We start from the raw sequence: 18,424 nt of genomic DNA, 5'->3' as shown, positions 1-18,424 counted from the left end.
CAACATCCCTCTGTGAATTTCTAGGAGTTCATCTACTCAAACCAGGTCAATGTAGCACTGTACTCAGAAATTCCATTCCAATTATTACATATACTCAAGCAATGTGGTTGGCTCTTAACTGCCCTCTGAAACAGCCTAGCAAACCACTCAGTTGTATCAAAACCGCTGCAGGAAAGCCAGGCCACTAAGCATTGACCTAGGCATCGGAAATGACAAAAAACAGACCCTGTTTAGTTGACCCTGTAAAGTTCTCCTTGCTAACATCTAAGGAAGTGCCAAAATTAGTCAAACAATAGCCTGACACAATCATACTCATGCAATCATATCTCACAGATTGTGTCTCAGACACCACCATATGTCCTATTCCACCGGCAGGACTGACCCATCAGAGATGACAGCAGTGCTATACAGTTGGGAGGGAGTGGCCCTGGCAGTCCTCAACATTGACTCCAGACCCCAGGAAGTCTCATGGCATTGTTAAAAATGGACAAGATAACCAACCTCCTGCTGGTTACTACCCATCTCAGCTGATGAATCAGCACTCCTCCATGTTGAACACCACTGGGGAAAAAGGTTAACAAGGGCACACGAAGTATTCTGGGTGGGAAGCTTAATAACCATTACCTAGAGCAGCTCAGTAGCACAACTACTAACCAAGTTGACCGAGGGACAACTTCCCTTTTGGGCCTGTACCTGTAGCAGGTAGTGAGAGAACCAGAAAGAGGGAATCCCCTCATCTGGATGCATCTGCTCATGATGGTAGGAGTGGCACCGCACAGACCTTGTGGAAACGAAGTCCTGTCTTCATGTTTCTACGTATCTTCATTGTATTGTGTGGCACTACCACCCTCCTAAATGAGACAGGCTCAGAACAGACCTAACAGCTCAACACTGAGCATTCGTGAGGCAGCCGAGTTGTATTCAACCACAATTTGTAATTTAATAGCCTGGCATATCCCTCACTCTGCCATTATTTGCATGCCAAACAGCAAAATCAGCATGCGACAGACAGAGCTAAGCAATCCCACAACCAACAGATCAGATCTAAGCTCTGCAGTCCTGCCACATCCAGTCGTAAATGGTGGTGGACAACTAAGCAACTTACAGGAGCGGGCTCCATAAAAACCTCCATCTTCAATGATGGGGGAGCCCAGCACACTAGTGCAAAAGACAAAGTTGAAGCATTCGCAGCAATTTTCAGCCAGAAGTGCGAGTGAATGAGCCATCTCAGCCTCCTCCTGAAGTCCCCAGCTACACAGATGCCAGTCTTCAGACACTTCAATTCACTCCACGTGATATCAAGGAACAGCTGAAGGCACTGGATATTGCAAAGGCTATGCGCTTTGATGGCATTCCAGCAATAGTACTGAAGACTTGTGCTCCAGAACTAATTGCGCCCTTAGCCAACCTGTTCCAGTACAGCTACAACACTAACATATACCCAGCAATGTGGAAAACTGCCCAGGTATCTCCTGTCCTCAAAAAACAGGACAACCCAGTAATTACCACCCCATTAGCCTACTCTCGATCATCAGCAGTGATGGAAAAAGTGTTGTTGACGATGCTATCAATCAGCACTTACCCAGCAATAACCTGCTTACTGAAGCTCAGTTTGGGTTCCACCAGGGCCACTCAGCTCCTGACCTCATTACAGCTTTAATCCAAACCTGAATGAGAGCTGAACTCAAGAGTTGAGGTGAGAATGGCTGCCCTAGACATCAAGGCAGCATTTGACCCAGGGTGGCATTAAGGTACCCTAGCAAAACTGGAGTCAATGGGAAACTCTCCACTGGTGGAGTCATACCTAGCACAAAGGAAGATGGTTGTGATTGTTGGAGGTCAAACATCTCCGTCCTAGGACATCACTGCAAGAGTTTCTCAAGGTAATGACCTAGGCCCAACCATCTTCAGCTGCTTCATCAATGATATTCCCCCCATGATAAGGTCAGAAGTGGGGATGTTCACACAATGTTCAGTGCCATTCATGACTCCTCAGATACTGAACCAATGCGAGCCGATATGCGACAAGACCTGGTCAACATTCAGGCTTGGGCTGATGAGTGGAAAGTAACATTTGTGCCACACAAGTGCCAGGCAATGACCATCTCCAACAAGAGAGAATCCGACTGACCATCTCCCCATGATATTCAATGGCATTACCATCGCTGAATCCCCCACTATCAACACGGAGGTTACCATTGACCAGAAACAGAGCTAGACTAGCTATATAAATATTGTGGCTACAAGAGCAGGTCAGAGGCTGGGAATTCGGTGGAGAGTAGCTCACTTCCTGACTCTTCAATGCCTAGCCACCTTCTACGAGATGTTCTGCAGCAACTCACAAAGGCTTCTTCGACAGCACCTTTCAAATCTGTGACCTCTACCACCCAGGAGGACTGAACAGCAGATGCATGGGAACACCACTACTTGCAAGTTCCCCTCCAAGACACATAGCATCCTGACTTGGAAATATATTACCATTCCTACACTGTCATTGGGTCAAAATCATGAAACTCCCTTCCTAACAGCACTGTGGGTGTACCAACACCACATGGACTGCAGAGGTTCAAGGTGGCAGCTCACCATCACCTTCTCAAAGGCAGTTAGGGATGGGCAATAAATGCTGGCCCAGCCAGTGACGCCCACATCCCGCAAAAGAATTTTTTAAAAGCCATTAAGCCAGAGGAATAACTAATTCAATGAGGAGAGCAAGGGACTCTAGCAGCCCCGAGCTGCTCGTATTCCCTCAGCAGAACCTCTTTCCTTCCTCTACCTATATCGTTGGTACCTACGTGGACCACAACAACTGGATCTTTCCCCTCCAACTCCAAGTTCCTCTGCAGCCCAGATGAGATATTCTTAACCCTGGCACCAGGTAGGCAACACAGCCTTCGGGACTCTCGATCCTGGCTACAGAGAACAGTGTCTATTCCCCTAACTATACTATCCCCGATTACAACTACATTTCTCTTTTCTCCTTGGGCCCCAACTATTTACAACCTATGTTAATGACTTGGATTCAGGGGTAGAAGGTACTATAGCTAAATTTGCAGATTTTCTGTGCTGTAGTGTTTTATGGTTCTATGACACCAAAATAGGTGGGAAAGTAAGTTGCAAGGAAGAAATAAGAAATTTACAAATGGATATGGACAGGTTAGGTGAATGGGCCAAAATTTGGCAGATGGAGTTTAACGTGGATAAGTGTGAGGTTATCCATTTTGGTCGGAAGAATAAAAATATTATTTAACTGGAGAGAAACTTCACAATGCTTCAGTGCAGAGTGATCTGGGTGTCCTCGTGCATGAATCGCTGAAAGCTAGTATGCAGGTACAGCAGGTAATAAGGAAGGCAAATGGAATTTTGGCATTTATTGCTAAAGGAATAGAGTATAAATATAGGGAAATGTTGTTGCAACGGTACAAGGCATTGGTGAGACCGCACCTGGAGTACTGTGCACAGTTTTGGTCCCCTTACTTGAGGAAGGATGTAGTTGCATTGGAGGCGGTTCAGGGGAGGTTCGCTAGATTGATTCCAGAGATGCAGGGCTTGTCTTATGAGGAGAGATTGAGCAGTTTAGGCTTATACTCGCTAGAGTCTAGAAGGATGAGAGGAGATCTAATTGAGGTTTATAAGATGCTTAGGGGATAGACAAAGTAGATATGGAGCAGATGTTTCCCCTTGTGGGGCATTCTAGAATGAGAGGCCATCGTTCTAGGCTAAGCGGTAGTAGATTTAAATCAGAGATGAGGAGGAATTACTTTTCTCAAAGGGTTATGAATCTGTGGAATTCACTACCTCAGAGTGCAGTGGACGCCGGGACGCTGGATAAATTTAAGGAGGAGATAGACAGATTTTTAATTAGTAATGGGTTGAAAGGTTATGGGGAGAAGGCGGGAAATTGGAGTTGAGGCCAAAATGAGATCAGCCATGATCGTAATGAATGGCGGGGCAGGCTCAAGGGGCTGAATTTCCTACTTGTGCTCCTAGTTCTTCTGTTATGTTCTTATTTGGGAAAAGAAAAACCATCCAACATACCTGTTTCAATCTGTCGTAATCCAGGATTTCTGTCTGCACACCATTGGCGTTGGGTGGACCACTTGATGTGGATTTGCTTCTGAAAAGAAGAAAAAAGAGTTACACTGGAGTATGGCTGAGGGAAACCCAAGATGCTTTGCTTGTGACCTCATTACAATCAACTAATTAAGGGATTAGTGGTTAAAAAGTATTAAGGTGTCAGAGCTTCACTGCTGCATCTTTCATTTACCTTGGCCATCAGATGCCATTTTAAATTTATATTGTGAATGTAACAAATCATCTACAAGTTTCTTGTTAAAATAGGAAAATTTTTACATTAAAAATGGAACAACAGCAAAGCCTCCACTTGTGAGCTCCAGTAACAATATCCAAGGACAAAATTGCATTATCCTTGGGCTCGGTCAGAAACCTTGAAATGCCAGTATTTATGCTAGATTATATAAATCAAGTCATTTTGGTTCTCATATTGACAGTGCTGGCTGTGTCACACTCTAAGCCCTATGCTAGTATTGTATATTTCAATGTTTTACTGGCTGTTTGCAAATACAAACCCTTTATCTCTTCAGCAATAGGTTTTGTATACCGATCACATTAACTGCAGTTGGGAAGTACGTCCCAAGCGTCACCTCTGATTCATAGTGCATGCCATCAAGATGACTGCATGTCACTTCTCTGCTATTTTTGCACTAAGTCTACGTTTTTAGAGGGGCTCACAATTCTAAGGGCTGCAGGAATCTGGAAATGTTCCAGAAGTCCACCAGATTATTTGCAGGTAGAAGCATTTTATTAATTAGATAGGTGGCACTCAATTTTCCCAATCACAAACAGAAAGTATAGTAAATGAAATGTAAGCTGAACCTGTGGTCAGAACAAATCTGGAATAATTTATTCAGTTTTGGTCACAAACACACACACAAGAGCTATTCCAGTCATGGAGTTTGAAGGCTGATCCTGGCATTGAGGATTGGAGAAAATCTCCTGAAAGGAGATTACTGAGGGGGTTTTATACAGAACGAATGAATGGATTTATAGAAAGCTTTATGTCCATTACAATTGTACCAAAGCAACTCAATAACAACAAATTACGATAAGCCTATGCCCTGTTATCTAGATAAACCTAAAAGTATAGAAGATAATAAACAGTAAATCCATGCTATGTCATAAAGATAAAAGAGGCAGAAATTTAAATAAGCGAAAGGCAAATTAGGACTGCTCCGATAGTAGTTCCCGCATAAATAACAAGTATGGCAGTGGAGGCATAGGAACAGGAGTTGGTCGTTCAACCCCTCAAACCTATTCCACCATTCAATTAGATCATGTTCATCTGTACCTCAGCTTCATTTACCCACCTTTGCTCCATTATTATATGATGCCCTTACCTAAAAAAGTTTATCATTTTCAAAATTTCAGTTGACCCCCAGCCTTTTGAGGAAGAGTTCCAGATGTGCACTTTGAAAAAATGATTCCTAATTTTACTCCTGAACTGCCTAGCTGTAATTTTATTATGTCTTCTCGTTCTGCAATCCCCCACCAGAGCAAATAGTTTCCTAGTACATACTCTAGTAGATTTCTTCATCATTTTAAATACATTGATTTAATTGAGACAATATTCCAATTTGTCTTTTTTTAGATCTGAAATGGTTGGCCTCTCTCACTTCCCAACATTGAACTAACCTGCAGTAGTTTTGCCCACTTAATCTGTCTACATCGCTTTGTAACTATCTGTTCCAATGTACACAACTTATTGGACCTTCTAACTTAGTATCATTTAAAATCTTGGATAGACAACTCTCTATTCCATTACCCAAGTCATTAATACCTATGGTTAAAATGCGAGGCTCCAGTACAGATCCCAGGGGAACACCATTTGAGATATCCCGTGAATGAGAGAATATTTCCTTTATCCCTATTGTCTCTTACCTCCCAACAATTAGTGACCCATATCACAAAGTTACTTCTCAGTCTGTGCATTTCCATTTTTTTAAAAAAAAGGATCTCTTGTGCAGTGCCTTACCAGGTCATTCTGTAAGCCCAGATAGATTACACGGGCACAATTCCTGAACCTAGAGTACTCTGGAAAATTAGGGCCGATGCATCTTAAATTTCCTCACCAAAATCAAATCCTAGGGGTTTATTTATCCTAAACCCCATAATTTTCCTTATTACCATTTCTATTAAACTGACTAAATTCCTCTGTTTTTAGGTTTTCCTGTATTGTGAGTAATTTGTCCTCTTCCTCCACTGTGGAAACAGATAAAGGTACTTCCATTCGTGTAATAAAAATAAAAAAGGCTGGAAATACTCAACAGGTCAGGCAATATCTGTGGATAGAAACAGAGTTAACATTTCCTGCTGAGTATTTCCAACATTTTTTGTTTCAATTTCAGATTTCCGGCATCCACAGTATTTTGCTTTCGTACTTCCATTTGTGTGTCAGCTGTGGCTCAGGTGGTAGCACACTTGCTTCTGAATTAGAAGGTTCGGGTTTAAGTTCCACTCCAGAGCTTGAGCACAAAATTCAAGACTGACACTTTAGTGCAGTACTGAGGGAGCACAGCACTGTTGGAAGTGTCGCCTTTTGGTTGAGACGTTAAACTGAGCCCCCTTCTGCCTGCTTGGGTGGATGTGAAAGATCCCATGGTACTATTCAAAGAAGAGCAGGGGAGTTATCCCCAGTGTCCCGGCCAATATTTATCTCTCAATTAACATTACACAAAAAGAAATCAAATAATCTGGTCATTATCTCATTGCTGTTTGTGGCAGTTTGTTGCTGCATTTCCCACATTGCAACAGTGACCACATTTCAACAAGTTCTTCATTGATTGTAAAGCGCTTTGAGACATCTGGTGGTTGTGAAATGTGCTATATAAATGTAAGTTTCTTTTATTTCCTTATTATCCATTATTAACTCATCTCCATCTGTCTTTAATGGGCCAAATACATGTATCAAGTCAAATCAACAATTCCCACTTCCTCAATTTACTGAGTCCCATCTTTGCTTTTTACTTATTGATACTGGCCTATCTTTATCAATCTTGTAAACTCCCATATCTTCATTGCTAAGGAAGTCTTCAAACAAGACAAACCTATTATATCACGTCTGCCCTTCATATTCTAACTCTAATAATCCCAAATTGAGTAGAAATTTGAACAGCACCCGACATCTGTGAAGGTTCTATGAACACTCTGAAGCAGAATTTTAAAAGGGTGACGATCTTTCTCTCAAGTCAAGTCTCCAAATACTCTGCCAGACCCAAACTTTTTAACTTATTTATTTTATAAAGTATTGCTTCTCCAAGCTTTGATTTCTTTTTGTTTTGTGATCTTCCTTCTCAATGTATTCCTGTGTGTTCAAATACAAACTCATTACATGGTCAACTAATCAAATTCTCATACGAACGTACAAATTAGGAGCAGCAGCAGGCCATTCGGCCCCTCGAGCCTGCTCCACATTCAATAAGATCAGGGCTGATTTGATTGTAACCTTAACTCCAGATTCCCACCTGCCCCTGATAAACTTTCACCACCTTATCAAGAATCAATCTGGCTCTGGCTTAAAAATATTAAAAACTCTGCTTCCACTGTCTTTTAAAGAAGAGGGTTGCGAAGACACTCTACTCTCAGAAAAAAAAATTCTCATCATCTCTGTCTTAAATGGGCAAACCCTTATTTTTAAACAGTGACTCCTAGTTCTAAACTCTCCCACAAAAGGAAACATCCTTTCCACATCCAATCTGTCAAGACCCCATATGATCTTAAAGGTTTCAATCAAGTCGCATCTTAATCCTCTAAACTCCAGTGGACACAAGCCTAGCCTGTCCAACCTTTCCTCATAAGACAGCCCTTCCATTCCAGGTACTAGTCTAGTAAACTTTCTCTAAACTGCTTTCAATGCATTTACATCCTTCCTTAAATAAGCAGGCCAATACTGTACACAGTACTCCAAATGTGGCCTCACCGATGCCTTGTATAACTGAAGCATTACCTCCCTACTTTTGTTTTTAATTCCCTTCACAATAAATTATAACATTCTTAGCTTTCCTAATTACTTGCTGTAGCTGCATACTAGCCTTTTGTGGTTCATGCACTAGGACACCCAGATCCCTTTGCATCTCAGAGCTCTGCAATCTCTCATCGTTTAGATAATATGCTTCATTTATATTCTTCCTGCCAAAATGGACAATTTCACATTTTGCCACATTACACTCCATTTTCCAGATCTTTGCCCACTCACCTAACCTATCTATATCTCTTTGTAGCCCCCTTATGTCCTCTTCACATCTTACTTTCCTAACTACCTTTGTATCATCAGCAAATTTAGCAACCGTACTGCCGGTCCCTTCATCCAAGTCATTTGTATAAATTGTAAAAAGTTGAGGCCCCAGCACTGTTCTCTGTCACATGCCATTCTTGCCAACCAGAAAATGACCCATTTATGCCTTCTGTTTCCTGTTAGCTAGTCAATCTTCTATCAATGCAAATGTGTTACTCCCATACCATGAGCATTCATCTTCCGCAATAAACTTTGATGTGACACCTTATCAAATGCCTTCTGGAAATCTAAGTCCAGTACAACCACCAGTTCCACTTTATCCACAGCACATGTTACTTCTTCAAAGGAGTCCAATAAATTGGTTAAACATGATTTCCCTTTCACAAAACCATGTTAACTCTGCCTGATTACCTTGAATTTATCTAAGTGCTCTGCAATCATGTCTTTAATAATAGCTCCCAACATTTTTCACATGACAAATGTTAAAATAACTGACCTGTAATTTCCTGCTTTCTTTCTCCCTTTCTGAATAAAGGAGTTACATTTGATATTTTCCAATCTAATGGAACCTTCTCCAAACCTAGGGATTTTTGGAAAATTAAAACCAATGCATCACAGACTCCTGCATGGTCATACATATGAGGAGCTAGGTACCAAATTAAGAAGCAGAATCTCAAAGGTAATCATCTCTGGACTATTACCTGAATTGATAGGAGATAAGAATAAGGGATGAATGTGTGGCTCAAAGATTGGTGTGGGAAAAGTAAGTTCCGATTCGTGGGCACTGGCATCAGAACTGGGAAATGTAGGGGCTGTACCGTTGGGATGGTCTACACCTGAACCATGCTGGGGCGAGTGTTCTTGCGAATCCCATAATTAGGGAAGTAGAAGGGGTTTTAAGCTAAATTGTGGAGGATAGGGGTCAAATGTGGGAGGATGTGGTAAATTAAAGAGAAGAGAGAAGGTATGAATTTGGGAAATGATAACAGACCATGACAGGGAGGGATAGTGAGTGCAAGTCTAAGAAAAAACCAATAGATAAGGTTAGAGATTACAAAAAAGATAAAAGGACAAAACTAAAGACTCTGTATCTGAATGCATGCAAAACAAAACAGATGAACTAATAGTGCAAATAAGTATGATCTAATAGCCATTCAAGAGATATGGCTACAGGATGGGATAGGTTGAGACCTGAACATTGAAGGGTATGTGACTTTAAGGAAGGATAGGAAAAATTGGATGATGGCTGCGTTAATCAAAGACAACATTAACACAATAGAGAGGATAGCCTAAGTGCAGGAAACCAGGGTAGAGAAGAAGTTTGGGTAGAGATGAGGAATAATAAAGGCAAGAAATCGCTTGTGGGAGTGGTTTACAGGCAGCCTAACAGTAATCACATAATAGGACAGGGTATCAAAAAAGAAATAGTAGGAACTTCTCAGAAAGTTACGGCACTTATCATGCGGGATTTTAATCTACATATAGATTGGAACAAACTGATGGGCAAAGGTAGCATAGATAACGAATTCATAGAATATGTTCATAAAGGAGGCGATGGCGTAGTCGTATTGTCGCTGGACAAGTAACCCAGAGACCCAGGGTAATGCTCTGGGGACCCGGGTTTGAATCCTGCCATGGGAGATGGGGGAATTTGAATTCAATAAAAATCTGGAATTAAAAGTCTAGTGATGAACATGAAACCACTGTAACAACCATCTGGTGCCATTACCTGGACTGGCCTACACATGACTCCAGACCAAGAGCAATGTGGTTGACTCTTAAATGCCCTCTGAAATGGCCTAGAAAGCCACTCAGTTGTAACAAACCACTACAAAGTCACAAAAAAGGAATGAAACTGGATGGACCATCCGGCATTGACCTAGGTACCAGAAACGACAACGGCAGTCACAGCCCTGTCAATCCTGAAAAGTCCTCCTCACTAACATCTGTGGGCTAGTGCCAGAATTGGGAGAACTGTCTCACAGATGAGTCATCCTCACGGAATCATACCTTACAGATAATGTCCCAGGCACTACCATCACCTTCCCTGTCCCACCAGTAGATAGGCACAGCGGAGGTGGTGGCACAGTCATATGCAGTAGGGACAGAGTTGCCCTGGGAGTCCTCAACATTGACTCCGGACTCTATGAAGTCTTAAGACATCAGGTCAAACATGGGCAAGGAAGCCTTCTGCTGATTACCAAGTACCACCCTCCCTCAGGTGATGAATCAGTACTCCATGTTGAACACCACTTGAAAGAAGCACTGAGTGTGACAAGGCACAGAATGTACTCTGGATGGGGACTTCAATGGCTCGATAGCACCACTACTGACTGAGCTGGCCAAGTCCTAAATGACATAGTTACTGGTCTGGGACTGTGGCAAGTGGTGAGGGAGCCAATAAGAGGGAAAAACATACTTGGCTTCATCCTCACCAACCTGCCTGCCGCAGGGGCATCTGTCCATGACAGTACTGGTAGGAGTGACCACCGCACAGTCGTTGTGGAGGTGAAGTCCTGCCTTCACATTGAGGATACCCTCCATCATGTTGTGTGGCAATCCCACAACCAACAGATCAAATTTAAGCTCTGCAGTCTTGCCACATTCAGTTGTAAATGGTGGTGGACAATTAAACAACTCACTGGAGGAGGAGGCTCCACAAATATCTCCATCCTCAATGATGGAGGAGCCCAGCACATCAGTGCAAAAGATAAGGCTGATGCATTTGCTACATTCTTCAGCCAGATGTGCCAAGTGGATGATTCATCCATAGATGCCAGTCTTCAGCCAATTCAATTCACTCTACGTGATATCAAAAAACAGCTGAAGGCACTGGATACTGCAAAAGCTATGGGCCCTGACAACATTCCAGCAATAGTACCGAAGACTTGTGCTCCAGAACCTGCTGGACCCCTGGCCAAGCTGTTCCAGTAAAGCGGCAACACTGGCATCTACCTGGCTGTGTGGAAAATTGCCCAGGTATGTCCTGTACACAAAAAAAAGGACAAATCCAACCCGGCCAATTAACGCCCCATCAGTCTATTCTCGATCATTAGTAATGGAAGGGGTCATCAACAGTGCTATTAAGGAGCACTTGCTTAGCAATAACCGACGCCCAGTTTGGTTTCTGCCAGGGCCACTCAGCTTCTGACCTCATTACAGCCTTGGTTCAAACATGGACAAAGCAGCAAAACTCCCCGAGGTGAGTTGAGAGTGACTGCCCTTGACATCAAGACAGCATTTGACCGAGTGTGGCATCAAGGAGCCCTAGCAAAACTGGAGTCAATGGGCAACAGCGGGAAAGCGACTGGTTGGAGTCATACCTAACACAAAGGAAGATGGTTGTGGTTGTTGGAGGTCAGTCATCTCAGCTCCATGACATCACTGCAGGAGTTCCTCAGGGTAGTGCCTTCAGCCCAACCATCTTCAGCTGCTTCACCAATGACCTTCCTTCCATCATAAGGTCAGAAGTGGGGTTGTTCGTTGATGATTGCACAATGTTCAGCACCAATCATGACTCCTCAGATATTGAAGCAGTCCATGTCCAAATGCAGCAAGACCAGGCTTGGGCTGACATGTGGCAAGTAACATTCGTGCCGCACCTGCCTGGGTGAGTGCAACACCCACAACACTTAAGAAGCTTGACACCATCCAGGACAAAGCAACCCACTTGATTAGCACCACATCCACAAACATTCACTCCCTCCACCAGCGATGCACAGTAGCAGCAATGTGTGTTACTCACAATAAGAGGTTGTGGTGGAAGAATTAATCCAGGCTGGTCTCTTGGTTAAAGCTGGTTGATTTCCAAGACAAGTCATCAGTGCTACTAACTTCCTAGTAGCTTCCACACAAAATGTTCCACCTGCACCTTTTTATTCTATTCAGTTGGGATAATTAACACCCATCATTTGTTTAACTAGCAATTGGTTTTGACAAGATGATTGCCATATTAACAGTGTGTACCATCTACAAGATGCACCTTTAATCACATTTTGGTTTAATGTTTGCAAGTTTCCTTTAAACTTTGTCCTTGGTTTTACAGCTGACCTGAATTAGGGGCTGTGCTTGATTTATCCCTTGTTATTGTTAATTTAGTTAATTGTTTTGACTCGAAAAGAGTTACAAGATGCACTAAACGAATTCACCAAGGCTCCTTCAAGAGCACCTTGGAGGTGTCAGCTGTGGCTCAGTTCATAGCACCCTCGCCTTTGAATCAGAGGGTTGTGGGTTCATGTCCCACTCCTGGAAACCAAGAACTGTGAATGTACTCAAAAGAGTTGCAATCTGTGACTGGGAGGTGTCAGCTGTGACTCAGTTCATAGCACCCTTGCCTTTGAATCAGAGGGTTGTGGGTTCATGTCCCACTCCCGGAAACCAAGAACTGTGATTGTACTCGAAAGAGTTGCAATCTGTGACTGTTGATAACTCGAAAGAGTTTCCAAGCCCACGACCACTACCACCTAGAAGGATAATGGCAGCAGATAGATGAGAACACCACCACCTGGAAGTTCCCCTCCAAGTCACTCACCACCCTGACTTGGAAATATATCACCATTCCTTCATTGTCACTGGGTCAAAATCCCGGCACTCCCTCCCAAACAGCACTGCGGGTGTACCTATACTACATGGACTGCAGCAGTTCAAGAAGGCAGCTTACCATCATCTCCTCAAGGGCAACTAGGGATGGGCAAGAAATGCTGGCCCAGCCAGTGAAGCCCACATCCCGCAGATGAATAAATAAAAAATAGGAACAGGAGTAGACCGTTCAGCCCCTTGAGCCTGCTCTGCCAGTCAATAAGATCATGGCCGACCTTCTTGTGTTTTGAATTCCACATTCCCATCTAGCTCCAATAACCTTTGATTCCCTTGCCTATCAAGAATCTATCTACCTCTGCCTTAAAAATATTCAATGACCCCACATCCACCACCTTCTGAGGCAGAGAATTCCAAAGTTGCATAACCCTCAGAGAAATGACCCTGCCTCCACCGCCATCTGAGGCACAGAGCTCCAAAGTTGCACAGCCCTCAGAGAAAAAGTTTTTCCTCATCTCTGTCCTAAAAGGCCGACCCCTAACTATAAGACAATGCCCCCTAGTTCTGGGCTTATCAACAAGAGGAAACATCCTTTCCACCTCCACCTTGGCAAGGCCGATCAGGATCTTGTACACATCAAACAAACCACCCCTCACTCATCTAAATTCCAGTGGAAACAAACCAAGTCTGTCCAACCTTTCCTCACAAGACAACCTGGATTCGTATCCTGGCAGATGGTGGAATTTGAATTCAATAAAAATCTGGAATTAGAAGTCTAATGATTTCCATGAAATCATTGTCGATTGTTGCAAAGTACCATCTGATTCACTAACGTCCGTTGGGGAAGGAAATCTGCTGTCCTTACCTGGTCTGGCCTACATGTGACACCAGACACTCAGCAATGTGGTTGACTCTTAAATGCCCTCTGAAATGGCCGAGCAAGCCACTCAGTTTTATCAAACCTCTACAAGGTCTCAAAGAAGAAATGAAACTGGACATCGACCTAGGAACCGGAAAAGATAATGGCAAACTCAGCCCTGTCGACCCTGCAAAGTCCTTCTTACTAACATGTGGCGGCTAGTGCCAAAATTGGGAGAGCTGTCTCACAGACTAGTCAAGCAACAGCCTGACATAGTCATCTTCACGTACTCATAATGTATCATTACAGATAATGACCCAGACACCACCATCTGCGTCCCTGGCTATGTCCTGTACCACCGGCAGGAGAGACCCAGCAGAGATGGCTGCACAGTGGTATACAGTCGAGAGGGAGTTGCCCTGGGAGTCCTCACATTGACTCCAGGCCCATGAAGTCTCACGGCATCACGTCAAACATGGGCAAGGAAACCTCCTGCTGATTACCATGTACGCGCCCCGTCAGCTGCTGAATCAGTGCTCCACCATGTGGAAGAAAGCACTGAGGGTGGAAAGTGTGCATAATTTACTTTGTGGGGGCGGGGGGGGTGGATTTCAATGTCCATCACCAAGAGTGGCGCGGTAGCACCACTACTGGCTGAGCTGGCCAAGTCCTAAAGGACACAGCTGCTAGGTTGGGTTTGCAGCAGATGGTGAGGGAACCAACAAGAGGGAAAAACATACTTGACCTCATCCTCACCAAGGTGCATCTGTTCATGTCAGTATTGGTAGGAGTGACCACCACACAGTCCCTGTGGAGACGAAGTCCCACCTTCATATTGAGGATACCCTCCATCGTGTTGTGTGGTGCTGCCACCGTACTAAATGTGACAGACTTTGAATAGATCTAGCAACTGAAGACTGGGCATCCACGAGGTGCTGTGGGCCATCAGCAGCAGCAGAATTATACTCGAACACAATCTGTAAGCTCATGGCCCTGCATATCCCCCACTCTACCATTACCATCAAGCGAGGGAGATCAGCCCAGGTTCAATGAAAAGTGCAGGAGGGCATGCCAGGAGCAGCACCAGGCATACCTAAAAATGAGGTGTCAACCTGGTGAAACTATAACACAGGACTACTTGCGTGCCAAACAGCATAAGCAGGAAGCGATAGACAGAGCTAAGCAATCCCACACCCAACAGATCAGACCTAAGCTCTGCAGTACTGCAACATCCAGTTGTAAATGGTGGTGGACAATTAAACAACTCACTGGGAGGTGGCGGCTCCACAGATATCCCCATCCACAATGCATCATCAGTGCAAAAGATAAGGCTGAAGCAATTACTACAATCTTAAGCTAGAAGTGGCGAGTGGATGATCCATCTCGGCCTCCTCTGGAGGTCGCCAGCATCACAGATGACAGTCTCCTGCCAATTCGACTCACTCCACATGATATCAAGAAACGGCTGAAGGCACTGGATACTGCAAAGGCTATGGGCCCTGACATATTCCGGCAATAGTACGAAGGCTTGTACTCCAAAACTTGCTGCGCTGCTAGCCAAGCTGTTCCTGTACAGCTACAACATTGGCATCAACCCAGCTATGTGGAAAATTGCCCAGGTATGTCCTGTACACAAAATGCAGGACAAATCCAACATGGCCAATTACTGTCCCATCAGTCTACTCTTGATCATCAGTAAAGTAATGGAAGGAGTAATCAACAGTGCTATCAAGCAGCATTTGCCTAGCAATAATCTGCTCACTGATGCCCAGTTTGGGTTCCGCCAGGGCCACTCAGCTCCTGACTTCATTACAGCCTTGGTTCAAACATGGACAAAAGAGCTGAACTCCCGAGTTGAGGTGTGAGTCACTGCCCCTGACACCAAGGCAGCATTTGACCGAATATGGCATCAAGGAGCCCTAGCAAAACTGGTGTCAATGGGAATCGGGGAAAACTCTCCGCTGGTTGGAGTCATACCTAGCACAAAGGAAGATGGTTGTGGTTGGTGGCGATAAGCCATCTAAGCTCCAGGACATCACTGCAGGAGTTCCTCAGGGTAGTATTCTCAGCCCAACTATCTTCTGCTGCTTCATCAATGACCTTCCCTCCATCGTAAGGTCAGAAGTGGGTATGTTCGCTGATGATTACACAATGTTCAGTACTATTCGCGACTCCTCAGATACTGAAGCAGTCCAGGCTTGGGCTGACAAGCAGAAGTAACATTCACGCCACACAAGTGCTGGGCAATGACTATCTCCAACAAGAGAGAATCTAACGGGTCAGAGACTAGGAATCCTGTGACAAGTAACTCACCACCTGACTCCCCAAAGGCTGTCCACCATCTACAAGGCACAAGTCAGGAGTGTGATGGAATACTCCCCACTTTGCCTGGATGAGTGCAGCTCCCACAACACTCAAGAAGCTTGACACCATCCAGGATAAAGTAGCCTACTAGATTGGCACCACATCCACAAACATTCACTCCCTCCACCACCGACACACAGTAGCAGCAGTGTATACCATCTACAAGATGCACTGCAGGAATTCACCAAGGCTCCTTAGACAGCACCTTCCAAATCCATGACCACCATCATCTAGAAGGATAAGGGCTGCAGATAGATGGGAACACCACCACCTGGAAGTTCCCCTCCAAGTCACTCAGTATCCTGACTTGACATCTAGGCAGCATTTGACCGAGCATATCGCCGATCCTTCACTGTCGCTGGGTCAAAATCCTGGAACGCTTTTCGTAACAGCACTAGGTGTACCGACACCACATGGACTGCAGCAGTTCAAGAAGGCAGCTCATCAAGGGCAACTAGGGATGGGCAATAAATGCTGGCCCAGGCAGTGAAGCCCACATCCTGTGAATGAATAATAAATAAAAACCCCACTCATTCCAGATATCAATCTAGTAAAACCTCGCTGAACCACCTCCAATGCATTTACATCCTTCCTTAAATAAGGAAGCCAAAACTGTACACAGCATTTGAGGTGCAGCCTAACAATGCCCTGTATAACTGAAGCTTAACTTTTGGCTGTAAAAAACAAGACTTCAGTGAGCAGAACGGGACTGTAAAGAGCGAGACTTCAGTGAGCAGAGCGGGGCTGTAAAGAGCGAGACTTCAGTGAGTAGAGCGGGGCTGTAAGGAGCGAGACTTCAGTGAGCAGAGCGGGGCTGTAAAGAGCGAGACTTCAGTAAGCAGAGCGGGGCTGTAAAGAGCGAGACTTCAGTGAGCAGTGCGGGGCTGTAAAGAGCGAGACTTCAGTGAGCAGAGCGGGGCTGTAAAGAGCGAGACTTCAGTGAGCAGTGAGGGACTGTAAAGAGCGAGACTTCAGTGAGCAGTGCGGGACTGTAAAGAGCGAGACTTCAGTGAGCAGAGCGGGGCTTAAATCTAAGGAAACAGTCTTTTAATTAAAAACAAACAAAAAGTATGGCAAGGGAGCTCAATCTTAGGGGATGAAGCCGGGCAAGTGGTAGAAGTGTCAGTGGGGGAGCATCTTGGGGACAGTGACCATAACTCTGTAAGATTTAAGGTAGTTATGGAAAAGGACAAAGATAGACTAGAAATAAAGGTCCTGAATTGGGGAAGGCCGATTTCAATATGATAAGATAGGATCTGGCCCAAGTGGACTGGGAGCAGCTACTTGTAGGAAAGTCTACATCAGACCAGTGGGAGTCATTCAAAAAGGAAATAGTGGGAGTTCAGGGTCAACATGTGAAGGTAGGACCAACAAGTTCAGGGAGCCCTGGATGTCAAGGGATATAGAGGATTGGATAAGGAAAAAAAAGGTGGCTTACGGCAGATACAAAGGATGAAAACGGCGGAAGCACTAGAGGAGTATAGAAAGTGTAGGGGGTACTTAAAGAAGTAATTAGGAGAGCAAAGAAACGGCATGAAAAAACACTGGCGGGCAAGATAAAGGAAAATCTCAAGGCATTTTATAAATATATTAAGGGCAAGAGGGTGACCAGGGAAAGAGTATGGCCTATTAGGGACCAAAGTAGCAATCTGTGCATGGAGCCGGAGGATGTAGGTGAGGTTTTAAATGATTACTTTTCATCTGTGTTCACTATGGAGAAGGACGATGTACGTGTAGAAATTAGGGAGGGAGACTGTAATATACTTGAACAAATTAGCATTGACAGGGAGGAGGCATTAGCGGTTTTAGTGGGATTAAAAGTGGATAAATCCCCAGGTCCAAATGAGATGTTTTCCAGGCTGCTATGTGAGGCAAGGGAGGAGATTGCAGGGACTCTGACACTAATTTTCAAATTCCCTCTGGCCACAGGAGAGGTGCCAGAGGTCAGGAGGACAGCAAATGTGGTACCATTATTCAAGAAGAGTAGTAGGGATAAACCAGGTAATTACAAGCCAGTGAGTCTAACATCAGTGGTAGGGAAACTATTGGAAAAAATTCTCAGGGACAGGATTAATCTCCACTTGGAGAGGCAGGGATTAATCTGGAATAGTCAGCATGGCTTTGTCAGGGGGAAGATCATGTCTAACAAATTTGATTGAATTATTCGAGGAGGTGAAGCATTGTGTAGATGAGGGTAATGCAGTTAATGTTGTCTACATGGACTTCAGGAAGGCTTTTGACAAGGTCCCACATGGGAGAATGGTCAAGAAGTTAAGAGCCCATGGGATCCAGGGCAATTTGGCAAATTGGATCCTAAATTGGCTTAGTGGCAGGAAGCAGAGGGTGATGGTTGAAGG

The 18,424-nt window shown here is 44.3% G+C and overlaps 1 protein-coding gene across 1 annotated transcript in view; it reads right to left on the bottom strand.

The window, feature by feature from the left end:
- Window positions 1-18,424, bottom strand: part of enah (ENAH actin regulator) — a 519,571-nt gene that overhangs the window by 39,152 nt on the left and 461,995 nt on the right. The window contains exon 13 of the mRNA XM_078542818.1: window positions 4,036-4,114. Coding sequence (XP_078398944.1) covers window positions 4,036-4,114 — 79 coding nt within the window. The remainder of the gene's footprint in view (window positions 1-4,035; window positions 4,115-18,424) is intronic.

The sequence above is a fragment of the Cetorhinus maximus genome, chromosome 5, assembly GCF_964194155.1.
Source record: "Cetorhinus maximus chromosome 5, sCetMax3.hap1.1, whole genome shotgun sequence".
NCBI lineage: Eukaryota > Metazoa > Chordata > Chondrichthyes > Lamniformes > Cetorhinidae > Cetorhinus > Cetorhinus maximus.
This window is presented reverse-complemented; position numbering and strand designations above follow the sequence as displayed.